The sequence below is a fragment of the Zalophus californianus genome, chromosome 15, assembly GCF_009762305.2.
Source record: "Zalophus californianus isolate mZalCal1 chromosome 15, mZalCal1.pri.v2, whole genome shotgun sequence".
NCBI classification, from domain to species: Eukaryota; Metazoa; Chordata; class Mammalia; order Carnivora; family Otariidae; genus Zalophus; species Zalophus californianus.
The window spans coordinates 52,969,358-52,986,409 of record NC_045609.1 but is presented as its reverse complement, the minus strand read 5'-3'; the positions used below and the strand labels follow the sequence as shown (position 1 = coordinate 52,986,409).

The following is a 17,052-nucleotide window of genomic DNA, read 5'->3' as shown; positions in this document are numbered from 1 at the left end:
AACTTTAAACAGAAGTACATCAAGGAGCAGAAATGCTAAAAGGTATTCCAAAGAAGTGCTTTTTAAATTACCCAGAAGCCAACCAATGTAGGACAGAATGCTTTGAGACCACCAACCCTCAACTTCAATTAGAGGAACTTCACTTTCATCTCTTTTACATATTGGAATCTGATCAAGATATTCTTTGAAGAAATATTTCTGAGACTAAAAAGCTGGTTTGGAAACTACTGCTCTGAATCAAAACTGTCCACTTAAAAAGGAAGTTTTTACTATTTGGGCGAGATATGCAAGTCCTTATACTACAGCTAAAAAAAAATGAAAAGAAATGAACAATTCACTAAAGAAATATGACCAAAATGTGTATGAAAGGTGAAAATCAGTCTCAAGTTTTCTACTTAGAAGGTGACTGATATGAATTGCCCGGGTCAGTGGTTCTGAGAGGGACACAAGGGAAGAATAGGGACCCTAACAAAACAGACTGTGCTTGACATGACTCCCTTCATTAGCAAAAAAAAAAAAAAAAAAAAAAAGTAGAACTGAGAGAAGCTGGAATGAAGAAATCTTACCTCCCAGGAGGGATTAAAAAGGTCATTGCAAAGTTCTTCGCAAAAGCTTTCTAAAGGCCATTCATTTGTCTGAATAAGAAAAACAGAATTACTACTAATTCAAAAGGTCTGTTTTATGCTAACAATTTAATTTAATAAAGTTTATTTATTTGTAGATCTAGTAATAGGCTTTAAAATCTTAAATAATTAAAATTTTTACTAATGAAGTAAAGATACTTCAAAGGATAGATTATTAAATACTATCTACTGACACATTAGTATAAAAAAATTATAAACAATTTTAAAAGACACCTTAAGGCATTTCAACAGTACCTCTTCAATTAAGGAAGAACTGTCTGGAATATTATCAATTAAGACTTTGGAATCATTTGCAGGCTGATTAATAACAACATTTGCTATTTTTCGTCTCTTTTCTTCTGGTTCCCCATCAGTGCTATCATTGCTAAAAAATAAAAGGCACCATTTAGAAAAGTGAGTAAGGAATAATGTGAACCAAAAGAATGTAAGAGAATCCATCATTTGAACAAATGTTTTGCCATATTCTACTTATACAGTTTACTTAAAATTTCACTAACAAATAAGATTAACCACTTAAAAAGTTTTGAGTAAAATATATTCTCCTACCCTCACTGATGAATGTAAAATAGGTCCATAAATTCTTGCTTTCAAACTGAATCTCAAATCTAACAAGTCTTTTTTACTTCTTCTCTACAACCAGCTCTTCTCCTTTTTATTTTAAACTGTCTTGGTCTAACAACCTAAATCTGGCCCAGCAACCTTTACTAAGCTTTTGTACCCTGGAGGAAATGAACATACTGAGTAACATACTATAATCCTACTAGCTCTTGAAAAACATAGAGATAACGGACCAATGAAAAATGTGTCCAGAAAACTTGAGGAAATGTTATCTTATGACCAGAACAAAAATACTGAGGCTAGTCTAATAGTAAAGCATTACAGAAGATAAGGCAAATAAAACTACTTTATCCAGTATTAAAAGAAAGGACAATTAGCACACTTAAGGTATATACAGCATTATTCTCTATAAATATCCTCTCCATCTTAATAATATATTTGGCCAACCATTTTTTCTAAAGGTGATGAAAGAAATCTGACCCTCCTTAATACCATTTCTAATTATTCTTCCCCTAATTCACTCCCTATTATTCTTCCCCTAATTCTCTCCAATCTAGCCACACTGGTTGGTCACCGTATTGTCCTTGAACTTGTTAGGCATGTTTCTCCTTCCAGACATTTGCTCTTGCTGTTCCCTCTACTTGGAATGTCTTTTCCAAATATTCATAGGACTAGCATCCTCACTTCTTTCTGATCTTTAATGAAAAGTCACCTCTGTGAATCCCTCCCTGACCATCCTATCTAAAATTTCAAACTCCCCACAAAACATTCCACATGTTCCTTGTTTTATCGCCTTTGTGTTTCTTAACCCTTATCGTTAACATGATATATGCATATATATACACACTATATTTACTTATTTATCTTCTTTTTTTAAAAGATTTCATTTTGGGGGCGCCTGGGTGGCTCAGTTGGTTAAGCATCTGCCTTCGCCTCAGGTCATGATCCCAGAGCCCTGGGACTGAGCCCTGTGTCAGGATTCCTGCTCAGTGGGAAGTCTGCTTCTCCCTCTCCCTCTGCCTCTCCCCCTGCCGCCCCCCCGCCCATGCTTTCTCTCTGAAATAAATTTCACAAAAAAAAAAAAAAAAAAAAAGATTTTATTTTTAAGTAATCTCTACACCTAACATGGGACTTGAACTTACAACCCCAAGATGGAGAGTTGCATGCTCTACTGACTGACCCAGCCAGGTGCCCCTCTTCCTCATTTATTTTTCCCTCTAGAATATAAGCTCCACGAAGGCAGAATTCTTATCTGTTTTATTCACCAATGCAACCTGAGGGCCTAAAACAGTACCTCACACTTAGAAGGTAGTCAATAAATATTTGTGGAACAAATGAATCATAAACTCTGAAAAATAAGGTCAACTATTTCAATATTCAAATATTTGGGTAAATGTGCTTATATGAATAAAGCCAATAGAAACTTATTAGATTACTATATACAATCCTAGTTGTTTGCTTAAAAAACCCTGTAGTTTAATAAAGCTTAATAAAATTCTCATACTAAAAAAAAAAAAACCCCACCAAACAAAAAAACTTAACCCCAAGTAAAAATGTATACTAAGTAGATGTTTATTATTTATTCCCTCTATGTGCCTAGTCTTTAAATAAATGTCGTGGACACTGACTTTTTACCTTCATATGATGAAAAACAAAAGGTTCTGTCACCTGCAAAAAAACTTTATTATAAGTTCTCATGCATTTAATTTATCCTTTACTCAAACACTTCTAGACCACCACTAAAGATCCTGATTCAATACAGCTAAGTGGGGCATGAAATTCTGTATTTTACTACATCCCTCAAAGTGCTTCTGAAGGTTGTTTTGAACCACTCTTAGAAATGCTGTTCCAAACCATACACAGATACCACTTTTATTATTTCATTAAGAACAGGAGGACAGTGATTTTGTCCAGAGTTTTTCCTACAACAAAATTAGGTAAACAAACCTGCACCATTACCTGCTATTTGACTTAGCCCCCAGGCTGGAAAACAGATGATGTTAACACTGGGACAGTTCTATACTCTTGCAGTTTTCTTAACTTGTGGCCCTTAGACCATCTCTCTGACTTCATTGTACTACCCTCACTTCTGTCTACTCATCCTAGACACACTGCCTTTCTGTTTCTTGAATAGTCTATGATTAAGGCATTTACACTTGTTCTCTCCACCTGGAATGCACTTCCCTTGGAAGATCTTCAGCCTTCATCCAAAGGTCATAATTAGTAAGAAAAAAAATCTGCATGTGTAAATTATTCTGGGGAAGCTGTCCTAGTTCCTAGTAATAGTAAATAATCTCTGACAATTGAGCAAGACAATCCAAATGGTATTCCACAGCCAAAGACAATGTCAGCAAGTGTTTTTAAAAATCAAGCAGACACAGATTTAAGCTATAAAGCATCATTATTTTAAATGAATAAGCAAAAAAAGATTACTACCTCTTCTCATTAGTTTCCACTGCATCCCTGGATCTCTGTTTTGCAAATAACTTGGCCATTCTTTTAGCTTTGTTCTTTTGTCTATTGCTCATTCCTGCTCGAAATTCTGAGTCAATCAATTCAGCTGCCTGGAGAGTCTAAAAGAATAAAAGAATGCTGTTTTAACTTTTGAAGTTAAAATAAATACCCATAGTCTTAGCCTCAGAAGAGGACTATGTCTATTAATTTCACTATATCCAAACTGACCACATTTTGACATCATGCTATTCTGTTGTATGGCTCTGCCATAATTTCACTCTCTTCTTCCTTTTTCCCTATTCTTCCAATTCCCAAAAGATGCTTGTGTTTCTTAATTTTTATTATCACAGATGTGGCACAAATGTATGATCATAACCCATAGAGAGGGTTTTGAAAAGGTGATACTTCAAAACAGCTACAGTAATAAAGAAGATGCAGTATATAGCTACAATGGAATATTACTCAGCCATAAAAAATGGAACCTTGCCATTTGCAATAACATGGATGGATCTAGAGAGGATAATGCTAAGCAAAATAAGTGAGAGAAAGACAAATACCATATGATTTCACTCATAATTGGAATTTAAAAAACAAAACAAATGAACAAAATAAAAAATGAAAGAGACAAACCAAAAAACAGACTATTAACTGTAGAGAACAAACTGATGGTTACCAGAGGGGAGGTGGATGGAAGTATGGGTGAAATAGGTGAAGGAGATTAAGAGTACACTTATTTGATGAGCTCTGAATAATGTATAGAATTGTTGAATCAATATATTGTACACCCAAAACTAATATAACACTGTATGTTAGGGTGCCTGGGTGGCTCAGTTGGTTAAGCAACTGCCTTCGGCTCAGGTCATGATCCTGGAGTCCCTGGATCGAGTCCCGCATCAGGCTCCCTGCTCGGCAGAGAGTCTGCTTCTCCCTCTGACCCTCCCCCCTCTCATGCGCTCTCTCTCTCTCTCTCTCTCATTCTCTCTGTCTCAAATAAATAAATAAAATCTTAAAAAAAAAACACTATATGTTAACTCTACCGGATTTAAAATAAACAAAACCAAAAAAATTAATAAATAACCATAATACCACCTAAAAGTTATAATAAGAACATCAATAAAAGAAACTAATAATCTGTTGAAAATACTGAAAATTACAGCCATAAGTGATCTAGCATCCTATAGTCAACTTAGCCCATATTGCTCCTTCCCTCTTAAGCAGTCACTGTCTACTGTTTTTTGCTTTTATGTTTTTTGGGTTTTCTTTTAAAGATTTATATATTCACTTAAGAGAGAGAGAAAGAGGGAGAGTGCACGTGTGCACACGCACACACAGAGAAGGAGAGGAAGAGAGAAACTCTGCGGACTCCTTGCTGAGCTCAGAGCCCAACACCAGGCTCAACCTCACCATCCTGAGATCATGACCTGAGCAGAAACCAAGAATGAGACACTCAACTGACTGTGTCACCCATGGGCCCCGTCTACTGTTTTTGCTCTTTTCTGAAACTCATGACATTATAAAGGCTGTGAGGTAGAAATGCTTTGAACTCAAGCCTAAAAATCCTTTCTGCTCTCAACTAATTAAGATTCAACTGAAATTCACACTTTGACAACCAATCAGGGTCACTCATATGGATGCCCTACTATAGTCCTGGTCCAGGGACCACTAGCATAAATACAAGCAGTGATGAACCTAGGGCAACAAGTAACATTAAACAACTCCTACCATAGGTCCATGACATATAAGGCCAACCCAACTTGAATCCTGCAAACCTCAAACTGGCTGTTGCCCATCCCATATACAATTATTCTGTCTATAGCCCATGTTCTCTAATATCCCTGGCCCACCTTTTTTCTTCTATCCTACACAATTACCGCACTGTGATCACATTACATTTTTATTCACCTTTATTCTATTTTCTTCTTTATTTTTTATTTACACCTATGCTTTCCTTTGTACCCCATTTCTTTCTATTCCTTCCTGATGTCATTGTATCTTCTGCCTCTTTGTACTCTTTCTTCCTCTGGAATGTTCCAACTGTTTTCTTGTCTGCAAAAGTTACTCATCAACACATACTCCCTTAACCCTAAAAAACAGTTTGCAAATTCTGATAGTTTAGAGAACAACTAGTATAAAGGCAAAAGAAAAGGCCAAAAGAAAGAGAAGGTAAGTGTTTCATGACTACAAAGCAGGAATTCTTAACAAGGACCAGGAAACCCTACAAGATACTACAGGGGCAAGAGAAAAGAATACCAAACCCCTTGAATGGTAATATTTCACTTGCATGTGAATTTTTCTGAGGAGAGAGCCACAGCTTTTACTGGAGTTTAAATAGTTTGGGACATTTAAAAAAAAAAAAAAGGCGTAACAGCATGTAGGCATCCAATGGGAATTGGATTAGAGAAAAGGGAGGAAAACAGCAAATTATGGTACAGCCAATACAACAAAAGCGCATGAAGCTATCAAAAAATATACAATCTGTATATATTGATATGTTCAGCTATATGAAATGGGAAAAGGTAAATATGGCTTAAAAAGACACAAATACTCGTGTATATATGTACAAGTTAAAGGGTTGCCTGTGGGGCACGGGGACATGGGTGTCCATCAATTATTGAAAACTTCTTTTACTTCATATTGTATACCTTTTTGCACTGTTTGAAAGTGTTCTTGTTATCAGGTCTGTTACTTTCTCAAATAAAAGAATAAGTCATAGCTCTAAAGATTTTTAGTATCATCACACTAGCCCTTACTATCCTCCAGTCTCTCAAGCATTTACTTTTTTTTCCCCCCCACTAAAAAACAAGGAAAAAGCAACTAGGAGCTCTCAACAGCAGTGGCTCCTAAAAAGTCCCCTACAGCTTTTATCTAACAGTCAATCCTGAGTCTACAAGGTAGGCTGAACTTTGTCTCTTAAGAATCTGTTGTTAGAAATCCATTTATGAAGACACTAAATTACGGTGGCACAAGCGGTAATGGGCATAATTAAGAACAGCATTTTTTTAATTGCAATCACATGGCAAAATGAGGCAAAACCTTTGTATTATTACTTGCAATCAAACAACCAAAGATTTTACCTACAGGTTGTTTGTTTACAAGGGCTGCTGAAGTCGGGGTATAATCCAAATCTTCATCATTGAAGAGTTCTTCAGTACTCATTCCAATGGCCTCTCCCATATTAAGACCAAGTTTCTTCTGTAATAGTTTCCGTTGTCGTGCTATCCTCTCTTTAGGATCCACTTCACCTTTAAACACAAAAGAAATATATTTCCTCCAAATCAGGTAAGAAGTTTTCTAATAAATGAAGATCAAACCTGATTAAAAATTTTAATTATTAAAATTACAACAACAAACCATACTCACAATCTCTGTGAGTCCTAACTATGATTAAAAAAGTGTTCTAGAGGCACCTGGGTGGCTCAGTCGTTAAGCATCTGCCTTCAGCTCAGGTCATGATCCCAGGATCCTGGGATCGAGTCCCGCATTGGGCTCCCTGCTTGGCGGGAAGCCTGCTTCTCCCTCTCCCACTCCCCCTGCTTGTGTTCCCTCTCTCTCTCTGTGTCTCTGTCAAATAAATAAAATCTTAAAAAAAAAAAAAAATAGTGTTCTAGCTAACAAAACACTCTAGGACTTTTCATTGAGATTCCCCCATTGCTCTACTGTTAATTATCAAATATATATAAAATGAGATCCACTCCTGTGGAAATAAACCATGTTATTTATTTTTTTTAAATAAGCTCCACGCCCAATGTGACTTTATTTCTTTTGTGTAAGTGAACTGAAATCATGCCTTCAATCAAAACAACCTGGGGTTTTCACTTCCCCAAAATGGGAACTCGACGCTGAGGAGCTACCTGCCAACTCCATGTGAGTAGTTTATGCATTTTCATTCAGCAGGTCATAATCTGCATGTTCTTAATTTAATATACCACCTATGGACCCCCTAACACAGCAAGGATGCGGAGAAACTGGAAACCTTGTGCACTGCTCGTGTGAATGTAAAATGGTATACACACTATGGAAAACAGTATGGCAGTTCCTAAAAAAATTAAAAATAGAAATACAATGTGATCCAGTATTTCCTCTTCTGGGTATATAACCAAAAGAACTAAAGGCAGGAATTCAAAAAGATATCTGTATACCCATGTTCATAGATAGCAGCATTATTTACAATAACCAAAAAGTAGAAGCAACCCAAGTATCTACTGATGGAAGAATAAACAAAATGTGGTACCCAAGTATCTACTGATGGATGAATAAACAAAATGTGGTATAAATACACACTGGAATAATATTCAGCCTTAAAAAGGAAGGAAATTCTGGGGCACCTGGGTGGCTCAGTTGGTTAGGCGACTGCCTTCGGGTCAGGTCATGATCCTGGAGTCCCAGGATCGAGTCCCGCATCGGGCTCCCTGCTCAAGTGGGCAGTCTGCTTCTCCCTCTGACCCTCCCCCGTCTCACATGCTCTCTCTCTCTCTCATTCTCTCTCTCAAATAAATAGGTAAAATCTTTAAAAAAAAAAAGAAGGAAGGAAATTCTGACACAGACTATGACATAGATGAACGCTGAGGAGATTATGTTAAGTGAAACAAGCCAATCACAAAAGGACAAATACTGTTATGACTCTACTTATATGAAGTACCTAGAGTAGTCAAATTCATAAAGACAGAAAGTAGAATGGTGGTTGCCCGGGGCTGGAGGGAGTGAGGAATGGGAACTGTTTAATGGGTACAGTAATTCCCACTCACCTGTGGTTGTCAGTTACCACGGTGTATGGTTTCAGTTACCCCCAGTCAACAACAGTCCAGAGGCAGATGATCCTGCTTTGGACATATTGTCAGAAGGTCAACAGCAGCCTAACACTACATCACAATGCCTATGTCATTCACCTTACTTCATCTCATCACCTAGGCATTTTATCATCTTACATCAGCACAAGAAGGGTGAGTACATTACAGTAAGATATTTCAAGAGAGATTTATATAATTTTTATTAAAATATATTGTTATATAATAGTTCTGTTTTATTATTGTTGTCAGTCTCTTACTGTGCCTAATTTATAAACTAAACTTTATCATAGTTCTGTATGTACAGGAAAAAAGAGTATATATATATGGTTTGGTTCTACTACCTACAGTTTCAGGCTTGAAATATATCCTTTGTGGAGAAAGGGGACTACTATATAAAGTTTCAGTTCTGCAACATGAAGAGTCCTGGAGATTGGCTTATAACAATGTAAATGTACTTAATATTAAGTAAATGTACTTAATATTGCTGAACTATACACATAAAAAAATAGTTAAGATGTAAATTTTATGTTATCTACACTCTACCACAATTAAAAAACTGATACATCCAGTAATAAAAACTATTTAGGGAAACAAAATAAGTACTGATATATATTACAGGGTGTATAAACCTTGGAAACACTCTAAGAAGTCAGTCACAAAAGATCATATATTAGATAATTCCATTTATAAGAACTGTCCAGAATAGGCAGAGACAGAAAGATGCTTACAGCGTGGAAGGGAAGGGAAGAAGTAGGGCGTAGGAGGTTGGAAGCTAAAGGTTATAGGGTTTCTTCTTGAGATAAGGAAAATACTCTAAAACTGACTGCCTATATCTGTGAATTGTACACTTTAAAAATGGGTGAACTGTATGGTATGTGAATTTTATCTCAATAAAGGTATTTAAAAATTTAAGACTGCTCTACCTGGAGGGAAAAACACTAGGCATCCAAAAGTGAAGACTGCTGGATCACAAGTCCATGACAATTACACAGAACCCAAAATCAGTCCTCTCATTCCAGGGAAAGCCCTATTGGGGAAAACAACCTATACAACTGCAAAGGAAAATCAGACTAGCACCTATACTAATCATGTATGTGTCCTTCATGTATAAGGAAACAAACACAAATAAACAGACACGAAAAGAAAATCTAATTAGAGAATTTTTAATGAGCACTAATCAGCATACTGTGACTTAACAGCATTAAAATCTGAGTTGCCCAAAAACTGGGGTTCCTAATCTTGGTTATGTATCAGTCACCCGTAGAGTTTTTTTCTTTTAAATACAACATCCTGGACTTCCAGCTCTATTACAAAGCTGTCATCATCAAGACAGTATGGTACTGGCACAGAAACAGACACATAGATCAATGGAACAGAATAGAGAGCCCAGAAATGGACCCTCAACTCTATGGTCAACTAACGTTTGACAAGACAAGAAAGAATATCCAATGGAAAAAAGACAGTCTCTTCAACAAATGGTGTTGGGAAAATTGGACAGCCACATGCAGAAGAATGAAACTAGACCATTTCCTTACACCATAAACAAAAATAGACTCAAAATGGATGAAAGACTTCAATGTGAGACAGGAATCCATCAAAATCCTAGAGGAGAACACAGGCAGCAACCTCCTTGACCTCAGCTACAGCCACTTCTTGCTAGACACAACTCCAAAGGCAAAAGCAAAAATGAACTACTGGGACTTCATCAGGATAAACAGGTTCTTCAGAGCAACGGAAACAGTCAACAAAACTAAAAGGCAACCTACAGAATGGGAGAAGACATTCACAAATGACATATCAGATAAAGGGCTAGTATCCAAGATCTATAAAGAACTTAACACACTCAACACCCAAAAAAAACCAAAAAAATCCAGTGAAGAAGTGGGCAGAAGACATTAACAGACATATTCTCCAAAAACATACAAATGGCCAAGAGACACATGAAAAAATGCTCCACATCACTCGGCATCAGGGAAATACAAATCAAAACCACAATAAGATATCACCTCACACTGGTGAGAATGGCTAAAATTAACAAGTCAGGAAACAAAAGATGTTGGTGAGGATGCAGAGAAAAGGGAACCCTCTTCCACTGTTGGTGGGAATGCAAGCTGATGCAGCCAGTCTGGAAAACAGTATGGAGGTTCCTCAAAAAGTTGAAAATAGAGCTACCCTACAACTCAGCAATTGCACTATACTGAGTATTTATCCCAAAGATACAAATGTAGTGACCCAAAGGGGCACCTGCACCCCAATGTTTATAGCAGCAATGTCCACAAAAGCCAAACTATGGAAAGAGTCCAGATGTCCATCGACAGATGAATGGATAAAGATGTGGTGTACATAAATGGATTATTATGCAGCCATCAAAAAATTGAAATCTTGCCATTTGCAATGACATGGATGGAACTAGAGAGTATTATGCTAAGCAAAATAAGTCAATCAGAGAAAGACAATTATCATAGAATCTCACTGCTTTGTGGAATTTAAGAAACAAGGCAGAAGATCATAGGGGAAGAGAGGAAAAAATGAAACAAGACGAAACCAGAGAGGGAGACAAACCACAAGAGACTCTTAATCTCAGGAATCAAACTGGGGTTTGCTGGAGGGGAGGGGGGTAGGGGGATGCGGTGGCTGGGTGATGGACATTGGGGAGGGTATGTGTTGTGGTGAAAGCTGTGTATTGTGTAAGACTGATGAATCACAGACCTGTACCCCCAAAACAAATAATATATGTTAATAAAAAAGAATATGGAAAGAGCCCAGATGTCCTTCAATTGATGAATGGATAAAGATGTGGTACATATACAATGGAGTATTACTCACCCATCAAAAAGAATGAAATCTTGCCATTTGCAATGACATGGATGGAACTAGAGGGTATTATGCTAAGCGAAATAAGTTAGTCAGAGAAAGACAAATCCCATTATGTTTTCACTTACAATGTGGAATTTAAGCAGCAAAACAGATGAACATAGAAGGAAAGGAAAAATAAAATAAAAACAGAGAGGGAGACAAACCACAAGAAACTCTTAACTACAGGAAACAAACTGAGGGTTGCTGGAAGGGAGGTGGGTGGGCGGATGGGGTAACTGGGTGATGGGCATTAAGGAAGGCACTTGATATAATGAGCACTGGGTGACGAATCACTAAATTCTACCCCTGAAACTAATAATATACTATATGTTAACTGAGTTTAAACTAAAAAAATTTAAAAATTAAAATAAAAACAAACACAGGCGCCTGGGTTGCTCAGTTGGTTAAGCAGCTGCCTTCGACTCAGGTCATGATCTCAGGGTCCTGGGATTGAGCCCACGTCGGGCTCCCTGCTCAACAGAGAGCCTGCTTCTCCCTCTCCCTCTGCCTGCTGCTCTGCCTAATTGTGCTCTCTCTCTCTCTGTCAAAAAAATAAATAAATCTTTAAAAAATAAAAATAAAAATAAATAGGGGCACCTGGGTGGCTCAGTTGTTAGATGTCTGCCTTTGGCTGAGGTCATGATCCCAGGGTCCTGGGATCAAGCCCCGCATCGGGCTCCCTGCTCGGTGGGAAGCCTGCTTCTCCCTCTCCCTCTCCCCCTACCTGTGTTCCCTCTCTTGCTGTCTCTCTCTGTCAAATAAATAAAAAAAATAATCTTTAAAAAAATAAATAAATAAAAATAAAAATAAATACAATGTCCTAGAACTATCCACAGATCTATCAAATCTAAATCTCGAGGATAAGACCCAAATACAGATATTTTTTTTAAGTGACAATGGCGACACTGACTTTTACTCCTGGACAAGGGCCAATGATCTCTGATATGAGTACAATAGTAAAATTAGTAAACTTACTGTTTAGAGAGAATTTTTTTCAAATCAGAAAGTTTTTTAAATGATTTCTACCTCCCTTATTAGAAAAACTATGCTTTTCTGGAACTTAACCAAATCCTCCTCTTAATTCTCTCCAAAAATAGTTAAAGTACAACTGACCCTTGGACAACATGGGGATTCGGGACACCAACTCCCAAGCAGTTGAAAATCTGTGTATAACTTTGACCCCCCCAAACTTAACTACTAATAGCATCCTGTTGATCAAAAGCCTTACCAGTAACATAAACAGTCAATTAACACGTATTTGTACATGTATTATATACTATATTCTTAGAATAAACTAAGCTAGAGAAAACATTAAGAAAATCATAAGGAAAATACATTTACAGTACCATACTGTATTTATTGAAAAAATTTTGCATATAAGGGGACTTGCACATTTCAACAACCTATGCTGTTCTGAGGTTAACCAGAAATCTTTCAATAGAAACCATATTTAAGCAAGAGTAAATGGGTGTTTGACATTTTTTTTAAAGATGAACAAGTGATCATTTCATTAACTTAGCTAGATAGATATGCTTTGAGTAATGATTAATTTTATTAGTAACAAAAACTGTTATGTTTTGGTTTTAGTCAAAAGAGCAACTTACTTACAGAAACCCATTAAAAACATCAAGGTTTTTTCCACTCAAGGCATCAATCTTGAATGGCCAAACACTTTTTTTTATATCCAGATGGATTCCCTAAGTTTGAAGACAGTGGGACGATTTCCTATCCAAGATTTATTTTTTTCATTTTTAGTGTTTGTTTTGGTCACCAGCATGAGATCCAATTATTTAAATTTTTTAAACACATGATAAAAAGAAAGCTGTCATAAAGCCTCTCAAATGTCCAGAATTATGAAAATAGTATCACAAACTGTACCAATCCTGGCTTTTAAAATCTATTCAACCAAGGTTCATGGAGTACACTTTATAATTTCTCTATTACATAATAAAAAGCCTGCTGAAATACTAATATGTATCTATTAACAATGTATAGATATGGTACATATTCACTTAAAAGGAGGAAAATATTCATATGGTATATTTTTAGACCAAATATTTTTGGTTATCTTCTCCACCCACAATGCCTCCCCTTCCCCAACTGCATACTTCAATTTACATTTTGTAACATCTATTAAGATTTTGCATGACTGATATGTAGCATAGCAAGTGATAATTTAGCCTGAACACAAACATTTCAGACTTTCTTCTATAGGACTACTACATACCTGATTTTTCATCTTGTACTTCAAATTCTGCACCAGCAGATCCCAAAAGTGATGCCCCATGCTGTAACAATCTACATATATCAAATCTGTCAAAATTCAATCGATCTGTAGTAGGTGAATCTTCCATAGCACTTTCTGAAGTAGATTCTAAATGAGGTTGAAAAATACTTAATTTGATCATAAAGCCAAAGTGTAGAATGAAAGAAAACAGCATTACTGGGGGTGGTAGTATAACATTTTAAGAAAAATAAAAGGCAGAGGAAGTAGAAAAGCTATTGTGGATTTATTTATGATCAGCTCTTATTTATGAATAAACTATTTAGATGGTGGATCCCCTTGTACAAACTATCAGAATGTTAGTGGGTGTATGTATAGCTGTTTTTCACTAAAAAGGCGGATTATTATATGAAGAAATGCATCCCATATTGAAATATGTATGTCAAATACCATATTGTATCGGGACACCTGGGTGGCTCAGTCGCTTAAGCATCTGCCTTCAGCTTAAGTCACGATCCCAGGGTCCTGGAATCAAGTCCCGCATTGGGCTCCTTGCTCAGTGGGGAGCCTGCTTCTCCCTCTGCTGCTGCTCCCCCTGCTTGTGCACATGCTCTCTCTCTCTCTCTCTCTCTGACAAATAAAATCTTTAAAAATATGTGTGTGTGTGTGTGTGTGTGTGTGTATTGCCTCCATTTACTGTTTAACTGTTTGAAAACACTACCAAGGTAACAGCCTGAGTTCATCATAGTGCTCATTTGGAAAACAAACATATTTAGAGAATATATTCATATTTAAGCTAATAAGCATCATTCGTCCCTATACCTAAGGAATATCTATGACACAAAGCAACTCTTCATTCAATAGGACTCCTCATAATATGAGCAAATTATAATCTCCTGGTAAATTGCTAAAATTATATATCTGAGGCCTAAAAGCATCATAAAATGTTTTGTATTCCTCCTCAAAAAAGTTATGCCATTATAAATTTTTAAATATATTTTAACTGTTCACTGACTTTAAATACTTTGAGCTAGTACTTGCATATAATTCATTTATTAAACTAAAGTATAATTATTTTAAGTTTTCCAATGATGACAAGCAACCTTACCATAAATTTTAATGCTGGTGTAACTAATTTAATGTTTTGTAAAAAGAATCTGAGTTCTAACAACTCTATATACCAAAATAAGCAGGGAAAACAAGCTAAAAAAGAAAAGGCTCCTTTCTAAAACAAGTTATAACTTCTTCTGGTTACATATTTCATTTGATGAGAGAGGACAAATTAATACAGTCTCTCAACATAATAGGTGCCAGATAATTAAAGCAAAAATTTTAGACAAGCTAAAATGTATGATAAAAGTGAGGTTATCAAAGTGACTTGAAAATGAAATCAGGTTGCACATTAAATTTTCATTTAAGGGACGCCTGAGTGGCTCAGTTGGTTAAGTATCTGCCTTCAGCTCAGGTCATGATCCCAGGGTCCTGGGATCAAGTCCCACATCGGGCTCCCTGCTCGGCGGGGAGCCTGCTTCTCCCTCTGACTGATGCTCCCCCTACTTGTGCTCCCCTCTTTCTCTCTCTCTGACAAATAAATGAAATCTTTAAAAAAGAATTTCACTTAAAGTGTATACCTTTACAAATTTTTAAAAGCATATGCTCGTTCTTAAATATTGTTGCAAGCAGTCAGAAAAATAATTTTTACTACAAGACATCTAAAGGACACATTAGAAACTAAAGACCCCTCTAAATATCCATACATAATTGTGCTTAAATTTAGAAAATAATTACACTATTCTCCCAGCAACAAGAAAAAACACTGCTTCAAATACCTAACGCTGCATTATTTAGTTTCTTTTTTTAGGGCATAAATTCCTGAGGGAAGCAATAATCTCTTTAAGTCAAGCATACTGTACAGTTAATAATTTTAAAAATATACATGAAAACATAGTTTATCTAGTAGTTTTTTAAAAGCGTGGTGAAAGAGGCGCCTGGGTGGCTCAGTCGCCTGTCTACCTTCAGCTCAGGTCATGATCTCAGGGTCCTGGGATTGAGCCCCACATCCGGCTCCGCACTCAGCAGGGAGTCTGCCTCTCCCTCTCCCTCTGCCCCTCCCCACCCTCAAGAATGTGTGTGCGCAAAAGCTGTCTCAAAGAAATAAAATCTTTTTTTTTTAAAGATTTTATTTATTTATTTGAGAGACAGAGTGAAAGAGAGAGAGAGCACAAGAGGGGGGAGCGGGAGAGGGAGAAGCAGACTCCCCGCTAAGCAGGGAGCCCGCTGCGGGACTTGATACCGGGACTCCAGGATCATGACCTGAGCCGAAGGCAGTCGCTTAACCAACTGAGCCACCCAGGCGCCCTCAAATAAATAAAATCTTAAAAAAAAAAAAAAGTATGGTGAAAATCACCTTATTCATTGTCATTTCCTGACAAAGCTGTACCTGAGAATTAAGCCTTTAAATTAAAATTGAAATTATTAAAATATAAAACGTATAGTTAATTCTACAGGTAGGTTGTTACTGCAAACTACTTTTACCACTTAAAAGCACCTTGTTTGGTTCTTGGTACTGGATTCCACTCAGGTACATTTTTCACTATAGCTTCAACAGCTTGTCCTGCTGCAATCCGGGTATCCCAATTTGTACTTCTTAAATATATCAACACCTTAAAAAATTATAAGATAAAACAGTTATACCAAAATACTGTTTGTTCAAAGTAGCCAGAACAGAGAAATACAAATTTACTTGTTGTTAATTTATAATTTAGCAGCCACTGGACTTTACATAAAAATTTATATAAATAAAACACCTTGGAATTATTAATATCATTTACAAGATTCTATCATTCACAGGAAATATCACTACCCCTTAAAAAAAAAGGAAACAGGAAACTTTTAGTTAAAAGATACTTAAGTACATTTAAAAAATAACCTACCTTTTAATATAGTAAAAAGCAAAATGTGTATTTTCATTAAGTCCCATTACTTAACACAAAGAGTTAAGTTGTAAAAACTAGCAGAAAGAACAAATGAGTTCAGCAGGATGGGAAGATATAAAATCAATATATAAAAATCAACTGTTTTGCTAAATACTTTCAATAAACAATTGGAAAACAAAATTTTAAAAATCCCATTTATAATAGCACCAAAAAGTATGAAATACTTAAATGTAAACTTAAAGTACAAGACTCATATACTGAAAATTACAGAAATATTCAAAATGCCATTGAAAGAAAGGAAATAAGATCTAAATAAACAGAAAGACACCTCACCTCATGTTTGTGGATCTATAGATTTAATACTGTTAAGAGAGTAATACTCCCTCAATTGATCTACTGATTCAACAAAATTCCTATCAAAATCCCAGCTCACTTTTTTTGCAGAAATGGCCAAGTTGATCCTAAAATTTATATAGAAATGCAAGGGACCCAGGGTCACCAAAACAATCTTGAAAAAGAATAATAAAGTTGGTATACTCACACTTCTTGATTTCAAAACTTACGATGTGGTACTGGCAAAAGGACAGATACAC

The 17,052-nt window shown here is 36.2% G+C and overlaps 1 protein-coding gene across 3 annotated transcripts in view; it reads right to left on the bottom strand.

The window, feature by feature from the left end:
* The window catches only part of BTAF1 (B-TFIID TATA-box binding protein associated factor 1), a 104,425-nt gene that overhangs the window by 71,637 nt on the left and 15,736 nt on the right, over positions 1–17,052 (bottom strand). For 2 of the 3 annotated variants that reach the window (XM_027596213.2, XM_027596214.2), the window contains 6 exons: positions 16,072–16,186; positions 13,527–13,673; positions 6,735–6,898; positions 3,639–3,775; positions 879–1,008; positions 567–635 (listed from right to left, as the gene is read on the bottom strand). In XM_027596213.2, coding sequence (XP_027452014.1) covers positions 567–635; positions 879–1,008; positions 3,639–3,775; positions 6,735–6,898; positions 13,527–13,673; positions 16,072–16,186 — 762 coding nt within the window. Of the gene's footprint in view, positions 1–566; positions 636–878; positions 1,009–3,638; positions 3,776–6,734; positions 6,899–8,401; positions 8,453–13,526; positions 13,674–16,071; positions 16,187–17,052 lie in introns of those variants that run through there. The other variant, XM_027596215.1, reaches the window with a different exon arrangement.